This window comes from Rhamphochromis longiceps, linkage group LG8 (genome assembly GCF_057381845.1).
Source record: "Rhamphochromis longiceps isolate RC_006_pf linkage group LG8, R_longiceps_female_GT1.1, whole genome shotgun sequence".
Classification (NCBI taxonomy): domain Eukaryota; kingdom Metazoa; phylum Chordata; class Actinopteri; order Cichliformes; family Cichlidae; genus Rhamphochromis; species Rhamphochromis longiceps.
Genome location: NC_140564.1, coordinates 22,400,906 through 22,423,213, shown reverse-complemented (window position 1 = coordinate 22,423,213; position 22,308 = coordinate 22,400,906). Strand labels below are relative to the sequence as shown.

At 40.7% G+C, this 22,308-nt stretch overlaps 1 protein-coding gene across 5 annotated transcripts in view; it reads left to right on the top strand.

Annotated features, from left to right (window-relative positions):
- The window catches only part of LOC146663648 (zinc finger protein 385B-like), an 89,443-nt gene that overhangs the window by 65,111 nt on the left and 2,024 nt on the right, over positions 1–22,308 (top strand). For all 5 annotated transcript variants that reach the window (XM_085416507.1, XM_085416508.1, XM_085416511.1 and 2 more), the window contains 6 exons: positions 8,557–8,711; positions 10,809–10,916; positions 18,188–18,371; positions 21,074–21,445; positions 21,554–21,762; positions 21,947–22,045. In XM_085416507.1, the coding sequence (XP_085272633.1) occupies positions 8,557–8,711; positions 10,809–10,916; positions 18,188–18,371; positions 21,074–21,445; positions 21,554–21,762; positions 21,947–22,045 (1,127 nt within the window). The remainder of the gene's footprint in view (positions 1–8,556; positions 8,712–10,808; positions 10,917–18,187; positions 18,372–21,073; positions 21,446–21,553; positions 21,763–21,946; positions 22,046–22,308) is intronic.

Here is a 22,308-nt window from a genome sequence, read left to right as displayed (position 1 = left end):
TTGTGTTACACAGGAGATGGTGGTCACCATAAAAGTGTTTTAAGTACATTCATTTAAATGTAATATGTTTGCAAATGCTCATGTTATGGTGTCAAACACTCTGCATAACAACGTACAAAGTGTTTTAAAATGCTTAATGTCCTAAATAATAAAATGTTATATTATTTTAAATTATTAACTGAAGCACATTAAGTAGTGCGCCTGTCATCCTGCTCAACAGTGTGTTAAAATTTAACTCGGGTAATTCAGATTTATGATGTGGCGAGGTACCGATGTCTGGAACAGGTATTTGGAAAAAAATGAGAGATCAGGCCAAAAGACACAGATGTATCAATTTAAAACAGACAAATAACAGATGTGCAGCAGAAACTCACTCCTTGTACCAGTTCAGAAAGTGGACCTGAACGCAGAATATGAGTCAGAAATGTGTAGCCATTTTTTTCTTGTTTATTTTTTTTTAAGAGAATAAAGATGAGATAAAATTTCAAGCTCACCTTTAAAAAAAAAAATTCTCTGTGTTTTTTTTTCTGTTTACAGACACAACTATGTTAATATGGATGATGTGTTAGGAACAAAAAGATAACAGAAATAAAAATTATCATCCCACAGCGGGCTGAATTCAAAGACACCCCAAAAACCATAGTGAAAAAATGATGTGCAAGGCTACTCACAATGGTACTTAATAGTTTGTATGGCCCCCACGTGTTTGTATGTATGCCTGAAAAGTCTGAGATGCAACCTGATGGTGTTGGACAAAGCGAAACATAAAGTCCCAGAGGTGGATTTAGGTGGATTTAGGTCAGGCGAGCGTGGGACACACTGCACCAGGGAAAGGTTTGACAATGGGCCCAAGAATTTCATACCAATTCCTAATGGCAGCCAGGGTGCTGTTGTTTAGCCTGTAGAGGTCAGTCCATGCTACCTGTAGTGACACTGACCCTAGCTAAATGCATAACTAGTGAAAAAACAACAATTTCTTTTCAAAAATGTAGGTGTTTTGGAAACTGGAAGTGCAAAGCAAAAGATGGATCTATCTGAGAAACTAAGTGAGACTGCACTCTCATATGGTAGTGAATTCTAGGAAGCCCCAATCTAAATCTCAGTTTTCCTCCATTTTGGCTCTAATTGGGGTCATAATTAACAAAAACAACATTGTTTCATTCAATAATCTACAACTCTATAATTTGTATAATCTAGCAACTGAGATCTTAAATTCAAACGTAGATTAAAAGAACAGTGGGTTAATTTTCCTATAGACTTAGGTAGTTGGCCCTACTCTTCAAACAAAAAAGACTATTCCACTACTAGGATAGGACATACAAAGAATAAAGCTACACAAAGAAAGTGTTTACCACAAGAAGACACAAAATGATCCAGCAGACACAAACACCGAGGGGAAAATGGACAAAGGAAACACAAAGAAAATAGGAGGGAGGAGATCTTACAATAATAAGAATAAGAATGAGAACAACAACAAATTCCTGAAAACCACGGCAATGCTCAGTTCAAAAATATCTCCAATTGAATTTTCAGATAAATGAAGGGATTGAGTGAGATTTTCAGAGCTAAGACAAATGACTATTCTGTTTAGCTTTTAAAATGTTTACATTTTGAGATGCATAGTACTTGATAATTGTTTAAACACCACAGCTGCATACTGTAAACTACATTTATCCAACTTAGAAATAATAAAGATCACCAAGAAAGCCAATCTGATTCATCATGACCCCATTAATTTAAGGGGTGAAGATGACTTTAAGCTCATACCTGCAAGCTGACGTCAGAACAGTTCAAGTTTAAATTTTCAGCAGTTTATTCCAGTTTTCATACCTCTTTAGATTCAGCTCACAACAATGACTCTGGTCTCCCTAACCAAATCAGATGAAAACAGTCTAAAAGCCTCCATAATCCATTAAATGTAGTTTGAGAGTGGTAAAACAAAGAAATCTGTGCTTTTTGAATTAAATGTTGCTAAATTAGGAAACAGCCCTAATTCAGCCGTTAATGTCACAAACCATTAATGGCACGCAGAGAAGGGATGGGTTTTTTTTTTGGTGTCAGGAATGAGAGCGTGCCTGCACTCCACCATGTTGGTTCAGAGTGAACACAGAGAGTCTGGCTCAGACAGATAATCCCAGGAAATGCGTTTGCCATGAAAAGAGCAAAGAAGCCTTTCCTCTGATGCTTTTACTGTGATTTGCCTCTATGGAAGTCTCTCACCCCTTCCCCCCTTTTCCTCCACTCTTCATGAAAAGATGCCATTCCCCCCCCTCTGTGATTGCTGTGATATTGAGTCACCCAGAGACTAATCTTGGAAATAATAGAGATTAAGCTTTTCCTCGTTTTTTTTCTTACCGTGCTGTAATTTCTTCAGCTCATAATCTTTTATCCTGTCTCAGTATGGGTTGGTTGGCTGCTGTGACCTACACTTTTAGCTTTCCTGCATAGAAAAAGAATGTGAATGCTGATTAGCGAGCAGGGATTGGTTCATTTCGAAAGGTGGATTTACATTTATAGTATCAAGAAAGGAGTGAACAATACTTGTGTCAGTGTTGAGCTTTGAATTTCTCCACATGCTGCAGTGTATGTGTGCACAAGGCTATAGGAGTGAGGCCCTTCATTTAAGGATTTAATTTGGGGAAAGGAGAAATGCATACCAAGATGCTGCCCGACTCCCAAGAACAATGCTGGGCTGTTTGATGCAACAACTGCTGCTGTCATTAGATGATATGCACTCACCCAAGAAGCATTTTAACTAACCACAATGATAGGAAAAGGGTTTAAATGAGGGAAAATGTTCTTTTGAGTGTTGCAAATGAAGCAAGTTAGTTATCAAATTTGACCAAAATGTTCTAGTAACACTCGAAAAGCTGTGAAGAGCAATATCGTCACTTTATTTCACTCCATTCATGTGTAAACACAAAGATGGCTCATTTGTTTTCTGCCTTGCATGTTCCCGATGCTCTTGGCCAATAAGATGCCAATCCTCTATGGTCCTCTTTATGCCTAGAATTGCGAAAGCATGAGGAAAATACACAGGGGAAGCTCATAAAGCTTGTCTGCATACATGCTGCTGATCAGCTTTCATTTGAATGAATTCAATTTTTACTCAGTATATCCATGATCAAGTTTAAGGGTATATTCCCCTTACTCATAGGTGTGATAAAATAATTTAATCATGTTTTTTGGTTTATGTAAAATCTTTTGAAAGCTTTCCTGTGGTGTTTGTCCAGGCAGACAGTACCACCCTCTTCCATTCTGTCAAACAATTCAATTTAATTTAGTTTTATTTATATAGGACCAAATCAGTCATCTCAAGATTTATATTGTAACAGTAACAGTATATTGTAACAGTAATAGAGAGAAAACCTCAACAATCAGACGACCCCCAGTGAGCAACCACTAGGTGAGAAGGAAAAACTCCCTTTTAACAGGAAGAGACCTCCAGCAGAAACAGGTGCAGGGAGGGGGCGGCTATCTGCTATGACCCGTTGAAAGTGAAGAGGGGGTGCCAGAATTTAATAATAACAAATGATTTAAAGCAAAGTGGTGTATGAACACAGAAACGGTGAAAAGAAAGATTCCTGAAAATCAGAATCTGAATATTTTGTTAATCCCAAGGGGAAATTGCTACATAATAGCCTCCAAATTTAAATATGACCGATAGAAAAAAATATGTTAGAAAACGGTAGTATAAATATGAAACCCAGAAAAATATCAACTGTAATATTTTGAAATAAAAACTGCAAAACTGTATAAAGTTAAGCAATTTTATATGCAAAACATACAAGATAATGTAAATGAAAATAATTCAGGTGTCAGTCTGTAATCATGACTGGAGGACTTTTAGAGTTTGACAGCTACACGGTATCCTGTGGCTTCGTGGTGGCATGAGTCTTCTGCTTAATGTGCTCACAGCACAGCATGGAGATGTTGTGAAGGGTTTTCCAATATTGTCTGCAAGCTCCACCCCCAGTATGTCACTGGCCTTTTGTTGAGTTTGTCAAGTCTGTTGGTGTCTGCTGCCCCAGCACACCACAGCATAGAAATACTGGCCACCAGAGACTCCTGCGGATCCTCAGGAGCTGGCAGATTATTAAGTATCTCGGCAGCCTCAGAAAGAGACCCCTATGCCCCTGCTTGTACAGGGCTTCTGTGTTTTTTATGAAGGCCAGTTTATTGCCCATGTGAACACTGAGGTATTTGTAATCCTCTACTGTCTCCACACAGACCCCATGAATGGAAATAGGTGTCACTGGTGTTCTGGTCCACCTCATCCTCACAACCAGTTAACAACAAGGTCATCAGTGCAATAACTGCACATCTTAAAATCTGCTAATAAGTTGTATGTTCTTCAGACCAGAAATGCAGACTTTGGGGTCGATCTCGAGTCTGGCTACCTGGTTTGTAAAACACAGAGCTGATAGGGTTTTAAAAAAAATGCTGTTTAGATATCAAAAGACTTATTTTGTATCATGTAAGGGATATATGAATATTAATAGCATATTAGTGCCAATGTAAACATAGTCACTGGTAATGATGCTTTAACTGTGTTTATTAGAAGTGTTTCATAAACTAAATTCTTCTCTGCCCAACCTAATTACACAGTAATTGAGTTCACGAGTTTAGGGTTGTAATTTTAAAGTTACGGTGTTTTATTTCTTAACGCTTACAGAGCCATACTGTTTAACACATTCCCATTATGACCGGATGAAACAATGTGAACATGGCATTCGTTTGTTTTGTCCAGTCTGCCAGAGTGAATCTTTTGAGATGCTCTCTGGACGTAAATGAGATGGGTAATTTTGAAACAGACAGGTCCCGTCAAAAGCACGTTCTTCTTGTCGGCAGATGTTGTACAGATTCTCACAGCTGATGGCAGTTTCTAGCTTGTTCAGCACCAAACGCAGTTAATTAAACGTCTCGCCCTGATGTGTTTTGTGAATATATGCATAGGAGATTAATAAGATCAATTACAGATTTGTGTAGGAGAGGGAATCGTTGTCCCCAAAAGTCATACTGACAGGGAGATTAAGCACATCAGTCTACTGGAGGGGGGGAAAGGGTCTGTCCTCTGCCTGTGATTGCCTGTTACTGTTCTTCTTTCGCTCTCTCATTTGTTGCTACTTTGTCATTCACTCTCAATACGGTGTTAATTCAGTTCAAATCACTTTATTGACACCAGTGACACAAACAGTCCTGGTGGAGCATGTAAATGAATTTGGAATTAGAAAACAAAAGTGTGTGTTTTATGCATGCATGATATTCAGGGAGATTAGCACATTAAAATCGCAGGATCAAGTAAATAGTGACAATCAGCTCTAATCACTCCTTATTTCAAATTCTAATTCCAACAAATACCTGGCGCAGTGGAGTGGCTGCAAAGCATCAAATAAACAGAGGGTGTGGTTGGTGGTCGTTGTCAAATTGTATGTTCGTTTGTTGGCTTATTGTTGATTTTTTATTTTTTATTGCTAATTCAGTGCTAATTTGTGCTGCACCTCTATATTTGTCTCAACACGTGGAGTCATTTGGTAGCCAAGACTTGCTATTCTCTGCATCTTTACTGAGTTTATTGTGTTCACTTCTCTTTATGTTTATCAGTTTCAGTTTGTTTAGTTGTGTTTCTGTCCAGCTTGATATTGCATAAGCATCTGAGTACCTCAGTAGCTGCTGATAAGATGTGGGAATTTAATCTTTAAGCAATGTGGTTATCATTTTCATTTCAACTTCATCCAGGCGGGGTCCACCTTGACAGGTCGCCATTGTGTTACAGGGCTAACACAGAGAAACCATTCACATTCACACCTGTGGGCAATTTTCAGATTAATCATCAATTAATCTAACTGTGTGTCTTTGGACGGTGGAAGTTAGAGTAACTGGCCAGATGGTGGATTCAAACCCAGGATATTTATGCTGTAAGGCGACAGTGCTGCCCCATTTTTAATTTTATTTGTTATTATGATAATAATTTCAATTTGATGCTTCAAGAGGGGAAAAAAGTTGAGATTTTCTCAACTTTAAGGCAAACAATTGAAGCAACTACCAATGAGAATGAAGGACAATATTGATTGACATGTGATGGGGCAGTAAATACATCAGTGTTATTTAATGAGCCATACAACTCTTCACTAGCACTCAAGCAGCATGTGATGACTGGATTGCCTTCTGTGTGAACGCAGTTTATCAAATGGGTACAAATATGCACATCATTTCATGCTCTGCTAAGATCATGAACAAAGACAGTGTTTACATTGTCACTGTGAGCAGCTGACTTTTTAATTTGATAGGTGGTACCTGCACTACATGACACACCAACATAAGCAAGAATTATTGTCATTATTGGAGTATTGTTGCATTGTTGCAACACCCGCCAGCCATCGAAATTTGCAAATAAATGTTCTGATAGTTTTGTTTGGTTTGTTTTGGGGACTGGAAACTTTGTGGTTTCTGTGATCTGTTTGAAGTCTGAGTTTGAGTGAAAAGTCATGTTTGAGCTGGCTTTGGCTGAAAAGGGTAAAAAGTCTGTATGGTGAGCGAAACAGAGATTGCCAAATTGATATGATCTGAGAACGATTTAGTTGAGATTGCGCGGTCTCTAACTAGGCACCGATTATCCAGCGCACAAAAGATTTCCATGAAGTCTTAATATGTTTTTACATTTGCAGATCCTGTTGTGTGCAGCACTAGCTGGCCCATTTTATCATGCTTCTGTTACTATCCAGTCTTCATAGAAACTACTGCTTCCACAGTACCACAGAACAAGTACAGTGCATTATTAGAATTATAGTATCATCTTGGGCCTCAAGGATTTCTTCATGAGACCTCCCTGCAGCATGCAGTGTATGTGCAAGCATGAACTTTACTCTTTCACGTGTTTATAGCCTTCATTACTTTCCTATAAAGTATCTAATTATATCCAAACAAATTCTGGCAGGTTTCTTTACTTTAACATTTTCACAGTAAGAAGAAGGTGCCCCGAGGCTTTTGCAGTGGCAGGCAATGATAAAATAAGACAGGCTGTGGTGTCCACGGCTTCTTTATTTTCTGCCGTCTTCATTAAACACTTGGGCACCTGTGCAGGACAATAAATCACTCCCTAAACTCTCTTTACATGCCTACTAAAAGCTTTCCTTCTGCAGTATTAGTCATATCATTTCTTTTCACATATCATTCTCCAGTTTGTTTCTCTTTCCAGTCTCCCCTTTGGTTTCCTCTGCTCTTCTCAAATACTTTAGAAAATAGGACCAGATTAGTAAAAGCATGCTAATGCTCAAGGACTCTCAAACCGCCTCATCCCCAGAGATAAATCCTGAAATTTAGACTTAAAAGAAGCAGAAAATTGAGGAAAATTGCCTTCTGGTTGCTAAGCTTTTACTGAAATATAACATCATTAAACTCCAACATTATGATTGCATCTATTTAGAGAAAATGTTTAGGTGTTTATGAATAAGAAATTTTAAGGAAGTTTCTTTTGGCGTTATGTCACAACAGTCACTCACATTACATTTTATATAATTGCCATTTATTTAATTCCTTTCTTCAGATTCTCTGTCATTCAAAAAGTTATGCTTAATATGTGTTATCATCATGTGCTGGAGATAAGCCTAATGTACATTATATTTTACTTTATCTTCTCTAAATCCATAATTAGTCATTTCTCTTAATCCTCCATCCTCAGTCGTGCAGGTTGATCATTTTCAGTCCTACACAGGCAAAGCTCTCCTTTTTTCTTACGCTATATATAAAAATATTGTGTTTTTAATTTTGCCTTTTTTAAACCTCTTTGTCAATAACATGGTTTATTTTCATCACAGGGTAAAGTTTCTGTAACAAAGTTCTGAAGCCAGTTTTATATTACATTCTAATATTTTACACACAACCTTTTTAGCCGAACAACCTCCGGACTTTCCATACACAGCCACGATAAACGATCTGTAATCACCATGCTTATGTAAGAAACTGTGGCTTTTAATGCGAACACACTAATGTTACTCTGGGGCTAGACAAAGGTCACTGCCATGTTGCTCTTTAAAGAATGTGCAGTCTTAAAGCATTTAGGCCAACTACAGTTAAGTGTGTTGAGACAAGAGGTCACGTGGAAGGAGATTTTAAAGCAGAAAGTGCTGGTGAAATTCCAGTGAGATGTAAAGTAATGTATGCATAAGATGGTGAACATGTACATCAAACCTCATTACGATTCTTTTTCTCTGTATGTTGACTGAGCTGTTTGCTTGTTCAGACAAAGAACCGAGACAATCACAGATACTAAAGGGCAAAGACATTTGTCAGGATAAACTATAGACTTGTAAAGCAGGAAAAGGCCACACAAAGCATTTCATCATTTGTCCCTCACTATTACTAAAGTCATTAAAGCTTTACCGAGTGAATCATTCACTGTGGATAAGCGTCTCAGTCTCAGATATGTGCTAAAATCACTCTTTATCCTAGTTTGTGTAGAACGATGTGCAGCTTTGGGGGCCTAAAATGAAAAAGGCTGAAATAGAAATTTGTGTCTTTTCAGAATTTATTCTGATTTAATCATCCCTGCTTTAGGAGCACTATCCCAGAACCAAGTCCACCCTCTCTTGGGCTCCCTGCCCATGCCAGGTCGATCCCTTCAGCAGCACACTCATGCCCAGCTGGAGCACTTCTTGCCGCTCAGGGTCAACGGCTCCTCGCCGCTTAGCCTCTTCCCCAATTTTAACACGGTAAGAACCCATTCTGCTTTTCTCTCTTACATGTATCACATACTGCAACTTTGGCTCCTTGACCATTTACATCTTTAGGTTTATCATTTACCATGCATTTGTTATAGAAACAGTCATTAGTCACAGTTTGCACATTATATTTTATGATGTTGTAGACAGTGCTGGACATATGCTTATTTGCCTTCTTGCCAAAAGTTGCCTGTACACCACCACAGTGGATTTGAAATCACTATGTGATTGAAGTGCAAGCTTTAAGCTTTAGCTCAACGAGGTTAACAAAAAAAAACTGAAATCATTTTCAGGAATCGACTCAAACGAATATTTAAATATAAAGATTATTTTGAATATTTAAATGATAATCCCCGCAGTTAATGACTGCATGAAGTCTAGAACCCCTGGACATCATCAAAGGCTTTTCTCTTCTCATCACTGCAAGTTTCTACAAGGTGCAAGTTAATTTTGATTTTATATAACCGAAATAATCATTTTTACAACTGTGCGGGCTCTTTTAGAAAATTTTGGAATAAGTCTAATCCGACCAGTGCTCTGCACCTTGCTGTAAACCCTCTGTATGTCCATTCTTGCATTTTTGCTGTCTTCTGTGGTCTTTCTGATTTTGGTTCTTCAGCCTAATGATGATGATGGCCTCCCTTATTTACACTGATATCAATTTGAGCCTTATATTAAAAATGACTATTTAAAGCTATAAAATACAAATTCAGTACTTTGAATCAACTTCAGATATTGTGTTTGTTTTATTTGTTACTAAATAACAACGGGACAGGCCTCACATGAGTATGAAGCTGCTTGCTGGGCAATTGTAAGATTATTTTTAAGGTTCTGAAAATGTTGGACTATTTATAAAAAGTTAATGCTAAATTTTTGTAAAAACCCTTTGAAATAACGGTGATAGTCTGCACTTCAGCCACACTGAAATCATGTGTACAGAAGCACTACAGAAAATGTTTTTTCTTTTTTGGATCTAACTTTAGGTGGATTTAATATCTTTGCTGCAGACAAATAAAAGGGATGAACTTTTATGTAATTATTCACAAGAAAGTGAAAAAGTGTATTTTTTCTACAAGGTCTGAATATAACTTTTATACTTTAAATAAAAGTCTGCAAAAATTTAGAAACTCAGGACAGCCACTTGTGATGTCAGCATACAGGAAAAAAGCACCAAAATTAAGATGAACAAATACATTCGGATGATTTTTTATTTACCATGTTATCATTTTCTATGTGAAATACTTAACATTTTTTAACAGTTTAAACAGTTATGTGAAAGCTCATGTCATCATCAGGTCAAATCATCAAACATAACTCAGAATTCTAACTGAATTTTGCTTGAGCTTCACAGCCACGTTATACTTTATTTTTAACTTGCAATCATAAACATACATGAGAAATTCCAAATATAAAACCTCTGTCTGGCACATAAAACACGTGTTTTTTGGGGGCGGCTTTTATAGTCACAGCTTAAACCTGTAATGAGTAAAGTCTGAGGAAAGTGCTAAATGTATCAGGCAGGTGGGAGGCTGGATAAATATTCATCTCTGACAACTAAAGCTAAAAATATGGCTGAAATATCACAGCTTTACTGTGGGGATTAAAAACATGCTTATATTCAGCTCGTATTTAGAAAAATATACACAGTTTGCTGCCTTTACATAATTTACACAGAATGTTAAAAACAGACTTACAGCTCTTTCTATCAGAAATCTACGTTTATCACACGCGGCACAGTATTTTTTTCAATCACAGGAGGACGCTAAGCAAAAATCTACAACCTTATTTAATCAAAGTAATCAGCAAAATCAGCACTGATTCATAGTTAATCTGAAATACGGAGGTAGAAATGTGGGTAGTTATTTTGTACATCTGTGCAGATTTAAATCCTTGTTAAAGGAACACATTTTAACAACAAATAAATATGCTCCATTTTGCAAATAAGATCATTAGGAATGCCACCTTTTAAAGGAAATATGCAAAAACATATTTATTTATATTTAATTATTGCACATACAAAACAAAATCTCAGGTCCTGGATTATAAAATTCAATAATTTGGTGTATATGTGTATGTTTCACCTTATAGATGGACCCAGTGCAGAAGGCAGTGATCAACCACACTTTTGGCATGACTCCACCCAAGAAAAAACCCATTATCTCCTGTAACATCTGCCACCTGCGCTTCAACTCTACTGTAAGTGCTGTAACTCTACTTTTCCTCGATGTCACAAAGGAAAGTTTGTTAGCATCTAGAATGCAACCTTAAAATAACCTGAAATCATCTCTCGTGCACCACAAGAAGATAGAAAATCTCCTCTGACCACATAGCTGGAGGTTTTTTTAGCCATTAAAGATAGTAAATCATATAATTTTTTGCAGCACGAAAATACATTTATGCCCATAGCTTTTCCAAACACTCCTCTGAAGTTCTTCTTTTTACCATTTTTTGCAGTCAACACAACATCTACATATTTTCAAATAATGTAATATTTTTTGCATCCCAAAATGATCTTATTCCTGCCTATCTGTCTTATCACTCTGCTTGTTACATTTCTATCCTCTCTATTTTCAAATCACAGGCCACTTTAAAGGAAACCAGTCTGCTAGTTCTATTGCCTTTTATTCCTTATCACATTTTATTCATATTCATTTGACTCCAATGCCTATGGAGTTCATTTATACATATTTGCATTTATATTGTTAAGCGGTAACAGGGAGAATGACAATGACTCTGCTTTTTTGTGAAACTTTAAAGAAGCAGGACACTGGTCCAGGCTGATTATCCTACTACTCTTGCTTCCTAATCTCCTTTTTCTGTCTCTGCTCTTTACTTTTGGGTGCACAGTGATGGAGTCTGTTTTCTAGCTAACAGGCTCTCTCCTCCCTTTGTGGTACCTGCAGCTGTGCTGAGAGTGCTGGTTGACCCAGGAGTTGGATGCCAGGTTGCAGGCAGGTACCGGATCCCAACAGGGGGCAGAACAGTCCAGCAGGAATTTGCACTTCACAATTAAAGAGAAAGTCCAGAATAGCTGTGTAGCACTTTTTATGCTCATTGTTTGTGTAGTGCTTAAAAAAGTTACAGCTGAATAATTTTTTGCAGTTTTACATCCTACTTTTCATGCTGGACACACAGCTTCAACTTGCCATCGGAAAATGGGATTTAGCCACACCCAGTTATGCTGGTTAAACTGTTATTTTTACTTGCAGTTGAATTTCTATTGTTTTACTGATTAGATGTTGCAGTAAATTGATAACATGTCATGGTCCTGCGACCATGACTCAGTGACTTTATGTTTATGTACTTATTGTTATTACTTTCATTATTATTCATGGCTGTTTTGGGATGGTTTGTGTTTGGGATTTTAGACACTGGGTTCTGGGTTTGTGCTCCCTCTGTTGGTCCCTGGTGTTAGTGTTCCCCTGTCTCGTCAGGTTAATCAGGTCCAGCTGTTTCCCCCATCTGTGTGTGATTTCCCAGTGTCTCTTTGTGTATTTATAGCGTGTGATTTCCTCTGCTCCTCGTCGCGTCGTCTGTGTTCCTACCTGTGTTCATCCTCTGTGTTACCCTGCGTACTCTGCATCTACCCTGTGAAATCCTCTGCGTGCTCTCCCTGCTGTTCTCCCTTCGTGTTCAGGTTTGCCACTCCTTTGTGTAGTTTCACCCAGTTTAGTTCATCCGTAGTTCTGTTTTGCCATCTCCTCTTTATGTTTGTTATTATCAATAAATCACCCTCACACCTGAATGAGTGCTGCGCTTTGAGTCCTCCTTCCACTCTCCACACGGCCGCTGCCCCGGACCGTGACAGTACGACGCGACCACAACATGGACCCAGCAGCGCTTAATCCATCCAGGGAACTACGGGAAAATCTCATCGATGCCACACAGGAGCTGATCGACCTGTGGCTGGAAAGCCCGGGTGGCACGTCCCAGCGCGCTGTAGAGAGGCGGCTACAGCGTCTGGTGACCGGTCTCCCATGGCTTCTGGGCTCGCTTTGTTCGTGGGAGCGGGAGTTCCTCCTTCTGGACCTCGGTCTTCACCCCCCGTCTGCTTTTACTTCCGAGCAGTCCGAGGCGGTGAGCGAGCGACATGTTCTGGCTTCCCCAGATTCCGAGACTCTGTTTTCTGGGGCTATCCAGAGCGGGATGGGAGACTGTTCGGATCGCTTACCCACCTTCGTGGTAACGGACCCTTCGCAAGTGGGCGTGTACAGACCCTCTGTGAAACCGAGAGACTGTTTCTCTGCCGCTCCTTCTGAGCCAGGACTCTATCACCATTCTCCGGCTCAGTTCTGTGTCCAGCTACAAGCTTCCCAGTCTGTAGCTCAACCATTAGCCTCCCTTAAGCCACAATTTTCACACTATTTTTCCACCGCCGTTTCTGAGCAGGGAGACAAACTGTTACATTACGGACCTGTTCCTCAACAGCTGGCAACATTAGTGACTGTTACTCACTCCGGGGCTTCCCCAGAGGCGGGGTTGCTGCCCTCAGCTTACTCTGGACCCCTGGTGGCCAAGATGCCAGCTGTGAACTGCACCGGGCTGTCACTGCCTGAGCAGGGTCAGTGCTCTGCGCAGCTGCAGCCCTCCGTATGTGTGCCAGAGGCCCACGTGCCTACTGGTTTTGTTTCACATGTGCCAGAGGCCCACGTGCCTGCTGGTTTTGTTTCATGTGTGCCAGAGGCCCACGTGCCTGCTGGCTTTGTTTCATGTGTGCCAGAGGCCCACGTGCCTGCTGGCTTTGTTTCATGTGTGCCGGGGGCCCCGGTGCCCACTGGTTCTGCGGCTGTTTTCGCTGGGGGGCCCGAGGAGCCCGTCCAGCCTCCTGTTTCGCCTGCTGGGGGGCCCGAGGAGCCCGTCCAGCCTCCTGTTTCGCCTGCTGGGGGGCCCGAGGAGCCCGTCCAGCCTCCTGCTTCGCCTGCTGGGGGGCCCGAGGATCCCGTCCGGCCACCTGTGGCTGCTTCTCCACCTGTGGCTGCTTCTCCACCTGTGGCTGCAGCGCCGCCTCCTGCAGTATCATCACCTGCAGCGCTACCACCTGCTACTGCCACGCCTCAGCCTGAAGCTTCAGCCTCGCCTGGTTCTGGTCCAGCTTCATCCTCACCTGGCCCAGCTTCAGCGTCTGCTTCGCCTAGCCCAGCTTCAGCTACAGCTTCATCCACGCCTGGCCCGGCTTCATCCACGCCTGGCCCGGCTTCATCCTCGCCTGGTTCTGGTCCAGCTTCATCCTCACCTGGCCCAGCTTCAGCGTCTGCTTCGCCTAGCCCAGCTTCAGCTACAGCTTCATCCTCGCCTGGCCCGTTTTCATCCTCGCCTGGCCCGTTTTCATCCTCGCCTGGCCCGTTTTCATCCTCGCCTGGCCCGGCTTCATCTTCGTCTGGTCCGGCTTCCGTGTCTGCACCCTCGCCTGGTCCAGCCTTCGTGTCTGCACCCTCGTCTGGTCCAGCCTTCGTGTCTGCATCATCATCTCCGCCTGCTGCGGTCCCGGCTTCCGTGCCCTCAGCCTCGCCTGGCCCAGCCTCGTTTGGGTCTGGAGCTAAACGGCCGTTTTCTGGACCGCTGGCTAGGCTACTGGCCGAGCGCCGTCGCCTGACTGGCCGCCGTTGCCTTCCGCACGGCCGGCCTCCTGAACTCTTCACGCGCCGCCGCTGCCTTCTTCGTGGACGGCCTCCTGAACTGTGCTTTGGACTCTGCTCCCCTGTGGGTTTTGTGTTCATCTTTGTTTTGGGACTCTGGGGCCTCCGTCCGTGGTCGTGGTCCGGTCCCTCCGTCCTGGGCCCCCTGCCGCCCGCCCGGATCTGGTGGTGTGTTTCTGTGGCTGTCGGGGGCCAGCCCTTGAGGGGGGGGTACTGTCATGGTCCTGCGACCATGACTCAGTGACTTTATGTTTATGTACTTATTGTTATTACTTTCATTATTATTCATGGCTGTTTTGGGATGGTTTGTGTTTGGGATTTTAGACACTGGGTTCTGGGTTTGTGCTCCCTCTGTTGGTCCCTGGTGTTAGTGTTCCCCTGTCTCGTCAGGTTAATCAGGTCCAGCTGTTTCCCCCATCTGTGTGTGATTTCCCAGTGTCTCTTTGTGTATTTATAGCGTGTGATTTCCTCTGCTCCTCGTCGTGTCGTCTGTGTTCCTACCTGTGTTCATCCTCTGTGTTACCCTGCGTACTCTGCATCTACCCTGTGAAATCCTCTGCGTGCTCTCCCTGCTGTTCTCCCTTCGTGTTCAGGTTTGCCACTCCTTTGTGTAGTTTCACCCAGTTTAGTTCATCCGTAGTTCTGTTTTGCCATCTCCTCTTTGTTTGTTATTATCAATAAATCACCCTCACACCTGAATGAGTGCTGCGCTTTGAGTCCTCCTTCCACTCTCCACACGGCCGCTGCCCCGGACCGTGACATAACATCTGCTAAGCTTTGTAGCTTTTCATTACCTGTGCACGTCTTAGCATCTTTTAGCCCATTGTTTTGGTTTTCTAGCATTTTGGATTGCTCTTAACAGTTTCATATTGTTTTTTTTCATACAATAACCTTTTTTAGTTAACAAAGAGGCTTAAAGGTCAAGATCTGCAACTAGCTTGTGGACATGGCGGTGTATTCAAATGCTAGAGAGCTTTCTCAGGAGTTGGTGGAGAGAATTCAGTGTCTTATGGTTCCTATGTCCTCCTTTTGCACACATTTCATGGTAAGGTCTTGCTAGTAGAGCGGCTTTTTAGCACTAATGAGGATGTGAATGTATCCCTAATGGGAAGCTCAAGCAGTTTGTCCAGTATGAAGTCAAATAAGGATGACTGTGAAAGTAAAACCTTTGTGGGATTGGTGTAAAAATTCCAGATTATTCCTTTAAAGCTGCTGAACTCACTAAAAAGCATGAAGGTCTGACAGATCAGCAGATCATATATGATATGACCTAATTTTTCTGCTCCGTAGACAGTTGCTTGTTGTGTGTGAAGAGCATCACTGATGTGACAAATGCATAAAGCAGCTTGAATGAAGGTCATCGGTCTCCTTCAGGTGTCTCTAACTGAAGATCTTGGTCTTGCAGTCCTGGGATTCTTATTCCATGCGTTTTTCTTTCAACGATGCTATGGTGGAACATGGTGAACTCATACTACACTGGCATGCCAGATAGTATGGCAGTATGCAGATGACAGCAGAGTCGTCCGCCTGACTCAGTGGAAAATCACGCTGAATGGTTGGTGTGCACTGACATTCAACGTAGCCAAAGGGCTTGTATACCCTTTGCTCAGCCCTCCATTCCCAACCACACACTTTGACCCATGGTGCCACCCTTTCTGTTTGTGTAGGAGTCCAAGCTTTATGCAAAGTGTTGACAGGGAGACCTCTACCCCACCACTCTATGCACAATCTGTGCTCACCTAAAGATCATGTCTGCGCACTATGAATTTGAATGTGCATTAGCAAGGGATGTACAGTGTGTGCCTTGAAACTGGTATGGATAATTTGAGCAATTACAAATTATCTAACAGCCTTGTGTGAAGCCAGATACTTGAAGTCTTGTCTCACTGATTCTCCGTTCTTTAGGAAGTGCACTCGTGTCTTTCTTATACAGAAAGGCACTGGGGTTGCAAAAAAATATGTGCTCTTAAAGGATAAGTGTGGTTATGTCATCATATTTTTCTTATTGTTATATAAGTCAATGCCATGAAAAGAACAAAACCATTAAAGGTTATTTAACTCCAATATCTCAGCACTGACCCATGCAGTTTCATTCTGTCCTTTTTAGAAAAGGTTACTTAAACAGCTTTTATTTTATAGAGTCTATTTTTATTTGTTGTATTAGGTATATTGTATTTAAAACACATGGTATGCATACATAAAGAGAGAAAAAAGGATTTTATGTCTCATATTATCATTTACTCATCTAAATGCCAACTTTTAGTATATTCTTATGCAGTATAATTATAAGAATTAAGTATGAATCATGTAACTATTATGCTGCATGAGGAAAATGGCAAATGCAGACATTTAACCTGTTGAAAGCCTACTAGAAGTAACCCTTGAAGCTCTTCTCTGAACTGAGAGGTTTCGGTCATATTTCAGGCCTGCTTAAGGAACAAAATGACTCCATTTGCATCAGAAGTTAGTGAGGGTGGTCCCTGCCTATGCAGCTACCCTTGGAAAAACCCAAGAAACTATTCTAACTGTGGTCAAACCATGTCTTTATTGATATATACTCAAGTGTCAACACATGGGAAAAGGGGAGGTCGTCAAATGTCATCTTTATCAGGGGAAGAGGTAACAATTAAATCACATAATTATTCCGTTCATTTTCTTCCACTTATTCAATTCAAGGTTGTTGGCTGAGGGGATGAAGGGGTGAGCCTGTCCCACCTGTCATGTGACCAAAGGCAGGTACACCCTGGACAGGTCCCTAGTCTATCAAAGGGCTAAATTAAATTACACGTTTTTAATTTGACATGTCAAGAAAAGTATCGGCTGTCACCAACTTATCCTTTGAGTACTGCTTGTTCTGTATTCATGATGTTTTGGATTGTTTGGTTAAGTTGCTGAAGCAATATTTTGCCAACTAATCTTTGGTAATTTACCATCATATATATATTTCACAATCTATGTAAATGACTCACAGTTATATTCATAAATAAATAAAATCGAATGAAGTTTCTTTTGTCTCTATTCAAAAAATAAAGTTTGCAAATCAGTCGTCATGGAGATGGCTTGGTTATAAAAGATGTCATGTAAATATTCAGCAGGACACCTATATAAGATTTATTGTATTTATTAATGAAATAATTAGCAAAATTGTTTTTTTTCCCTTTATTTTGTTTCCTAAAGATAATTCTTGTATATTAAATACTAAAATTTAATGTTGTTTGGACGTACAAGTTTTTTTTATCCTGCTTCGGCTGTTTTCACTGTTGGTATACTCTGACATGAAGCTGGAAGCAGATCTTCTTCCGTAGAGCTTTGTCTACAGATATCCAGAGTCATATGGGGATCACACATATCTGCATGTGTCTGCTGTCTCGTTGCCACAAATGTGTTTTCTCTTACAGAGGGAGGCACAGAGGTCATTTTGTGTCACAGTGTAACGGACACGGGCCATTTTGTGTCAGAACGAATCAGTGGAAAGATGAGCCAGTGAGCTCAGAGGATGCTCATGAGATGCCATTAGTCCAACTGATGCTCATTTGTGCATCATCATGACAATGATGATTATCAAAATGGTGATGTGATTCTCCCTCAGAGTCAAATGCTTAAACGCATATTTTTTCCCCTAAATTTATAAGAGCATGTGAAGTCAAAGCAGTGGAACAGATGGAACTATTACAGTTTACTGATTTCGTGCTGTCCTTCACTAATTTAATCAGTCATTCTGTGCATATACTCTACGCTGACTTTCCCCTTTGCTTGTTTTGCCCTTGTGTGAACATTCCTCTGTGTGTGTGTGTGTTTGCGTGCGCCTCTGTGTGTATGTGTGATTGCTAGACCCAGGCAGAGGCCCACTACAAAGGTCACAAGCATGCTCGCAAGCTAAAGGCCTTGGAGACCCAGAGGAATCGGCAGAAGAACGGACAGAGTCAATCAATATCAAGCAAAGACAGAGATAGGGACAAGGGTGTGATGGGAGGAGTAACTGGGCCAACAGACTCGCAATCGAAAGACAAAACAGGTATACATTTTTCTTTTCTAAAGCCAGTCCTCTTGCCACGCTCTGAGTAATTAGATGTAATTGGGGAGACGTAAGCACTAAGGCTTGGTAGCTGCCACTCAGCTGGTTAATTACCAGCTATTACCTGTCCTACTATCATTGGATCCGTCAGACAGGTAATTACTCCCATCAAGCTAAGACATTCGGCAAGATGAGGAGCCTTAAAGCACCTCAGCAGAGATTCCATCTACAGAGAGATGTGGTAGTGTTACTGTCAGCTTTTTATTCAACAGTGATACGAGTCCCACATCCAAGTTCCTTATTCCTGTTATTTAATGAGGTGCTGTCACTTTGGACATGTCAAACAGTGTAGAAAATTATGGAAAATCGGTCAGAAGTACGGGTAATATTTGCCCACGAGTATTCTTTTCAAAATCAAACAATGGTCTGGATGTAGCCAGCAGTGGTGGCTAATGGATGTAGCAAAGAATAGCATAGCAGGGTTTCATTTCTTTCCAGCTGCTTTTTTTTTTTTTTTTTTTTAAGATTTACTGCATAGATGGTAGAATTGAAATGTGTCTTTTAGAAAATATTTTTTTTTGTTTTGTTTTGTTTTGTTTTGTTTTTCATATTTTTGCACTGAAAATGGGTTCTGATCTGATTAATTAACTTATTTGTGCTTCAGTAGATCTTGGAGTTCTTCAATGAGAAGGCCAGCAGAAATCATTACCAATTGATCTTTTTTTCCCCCTGTTAATTTTTCACTTATTTCTTCAATGAAATCCACAGACCACAAATCCCCAGAAAAAATATGGGGACATTAGTGCTTACCATTACTGACCCATGTCCTTTCCATACTGTTAACTTTATAGCTATTGGCTGTATAGTTGCATTAACAGCAAAGACTAATGACTTTGCTATTTGCTTTTTTACTTCTTTCTAGTCATTAGTCACTCAACTTCTCATTCTTCCTGACTAAAAACTCACCATCTTTTTTTCTCTCCTCTGTCGGTTTTCCTTTTCATTACTGATCCTCTCTCTTCCATTTTCTTCCAGCGCCTATCAATTTCCCTCTAACCACATAATGATAAGCTTGTTACATTCAGTGGTTGCCATGGTTGTTGATTGATGGTGACAGAGGGAGCTTCGGCAGAGAGAGCGAACGAATGACAGCGAGACGCAGGGACAAAGGAAGAATGATTGAGATGGCAGGGGGGAAAAGCAGAAAAGATATGAAAATTAAAGAGAGATGAGTGTAATATAAGTATAATAGCAGGATTATATGAAAGGATGAGAACAAAGAAAAAGTTGCACAGGGAGGTCAGGGCCTGGTTCTTTTCTAAAGAAATAACTTAAGTCAAGAAAATGCATTATTCATACTTTGACTGTGAAGAAATCATGTTTCATGTAAATCAAATAATTATGTAAGTTTAAAAATTACACGAGGTGTGGCCATAAATGCATAAATAAATTTACAAAAACATCTAAAATGTATTTGAAATTTAAAAACAGTGAGTCTAAGCATGAAACCCTCATGAAAATGGGATTTTAGTGATACCTTTACAGACTGGTCTCAGTCTGTAGCTTAATCTGCTGCATTTAGTCTCTTATATTACAATAAAAATATATCTTAGCATTTGCATTCTTTGTAATTAGTGGTAATATACTCTATTTTTCATACCCCCCAGAAAAAGTCTGGACTTTCTGTTAACTGTCTGTTTAAAATCAGATTAACATTCAATTAACATTGGATCAAGTTTAATTTAACATTACAGTATGTGTTATCTTATAATTATTTTGCTACTTCTATGTAAAATTGATGGTCATAATGAGAAACCAACAGAGACGAGAGAGTAATCACCTGCCCCTGCGTGATAGCAGTGCAGCTCTTTGAAACATTTTGACTTCTGGCATCAAAAAGGGGATTGACCCCTCATTTATCCTTTCAGCATCTCAGTTTACAGCTTTATGGACTCTATAGGAAAGTATTAGTGCCAAACAACAAAAGATGTGCTGCAGAGAAGAACTTACATTTTCCTCTATAAAATACATTATGCTTGCGGTCTAAACCAGTATTATTTTCATTTGCATGCAACCTTGAGGCCTTTGGGAACAATTATGTGATGCTTTCACTGATAGGAACTTGAATATAAGAATCAGCGCCAGTATTTCTGGTTTTCATGTTTCTGAATTTTGGGGTGTACAAAATCCACTGTAGTCCTACAGCAGTTTGCTGGATAATTGCAGAACTCACATTTGTATTCTCATAACAAGGTCAGCAGTTGTCGCCTGGCAGTTTGGCCCAAATATTAATTTAAATAGTGTGACATAAGTCAGGGAATTGTATTTAGTCAAAATGCTACTGTACTTCCATTTGTATCATTAATGCATAATGAAGGGGTGAATCTACATAATAATATTCACCCCTTTGCCGTTCTTAACTTCCCCTTCAGTCACCTTGTCGTGGTACCTTGACTGCTCTCAACGGATTGTTTTTGCCACATTAGGCAGCTGTAGCCTCGTAATTAATGACTCTCCACTGGAAAGCAAATTGGATTCTAGTATTTCCTTAAAAAGGCTAGTTTGGTCAGTATACCCATGATGAAAGGCTTTCTTCTTATGTTTATGTTCATTTTGTATAACCTGTGCAGCACTTTGGTGAATTAAAGTTGTTTAAAATGTGCTATAAAAATAAGCCTTGGCACGACTTGATGTGTTAACAGGCCCAGTCACGTCATCCACTTCTGCACAGCAGCAAATGGAAATCAGCAAAGGGAGCTCACTGGCTGCCACTCCCTCTTCACAAACTTCATCCACGGACTGTTCGTTGCTAGCCTCTCCTCACCTATCCCCCCATGTTTCCCCGGGCTCTCAGTCTTCTGACCTTCCCTCAAACGTTCCACATGTGGAAGGGTGCAGCTCAGCCACCAGTTCAGCACCACAGTCTGAGCCTCAGGGAAGCTCCACAGGAGGTGAGGAGGAAACAGTGAAGGTGGAAGAGGTTAAAGAGTCCAAGAGCAACAAAAAACATCTCCACTGCCCTACATGCAAAGTGACGGTCAATTCTAGCTCCCAGCTGGAGGCTCATTGTAGCGGTAGGTAGTTCATCTCTTTGTTTTTTGCCCTTTCAATCTTTTTATTCTTTATTAATAATATTATTTAACATTCTGTTCTTCCGGTCTGATTGGTACTGATTGAATCAGGCTCTAAGCACAAGCAGATGCTGGACGGTCAGAATACCAGCCAGCCACAACGTAGGGTCAAGATGACATCATCATCCAGACCCGCCTGTCGAATTAAGCAGCGAATGGGCAGCAAAGCCAGACCAGCAAGACCAGTTGGTGTAAACAATCAGCCTTTTCACTGTGAACTGTGCCAAGTGTCTGTCAACTCAGAGTCACAGCTGAAACAGGTACGAATGCTTATCCTACTATTTTACTTTGCTAATTTTACTGCTGCATAAACCACCTGTCAATGTCCAAATGCTAAAAATGCAGGATGACTACTCTTTATACTCTACAAGGTAACTCTTTGGGAGTTTGTGTGAGCTGTCTTGACAAAATGACTTTATTCCTTCCTTTCTGTCCTTTTTTTAGCACATGAACAGCAGGAGACACAAAGAGCGTTTGGCTGGGAAGCCTGTCAAGGCGAAGTTCACCCCCTATAATAAACTACAGCCCAGTGCTGTCTTAGCGGTGAGAATTTCTCTCTCACACAGACACATACAGACACACACACACATTTGTCCACTTTTATTTTTGTCTAAATCACAGATGGCCATCCAAGATCACTTACAGCACAAACAAAACATACACAAACTTGTCAGATGCAAATTAAGTGCTGTCTCTTGCACCTGTCAGCATTTTTTGCAACAATGCTGACATGTGCATTTAACTCTGAGCATCACTGTGTGTAAGTACAGCTTTACAGATGCTTGTTCAGGCTGAACACTTTTTCT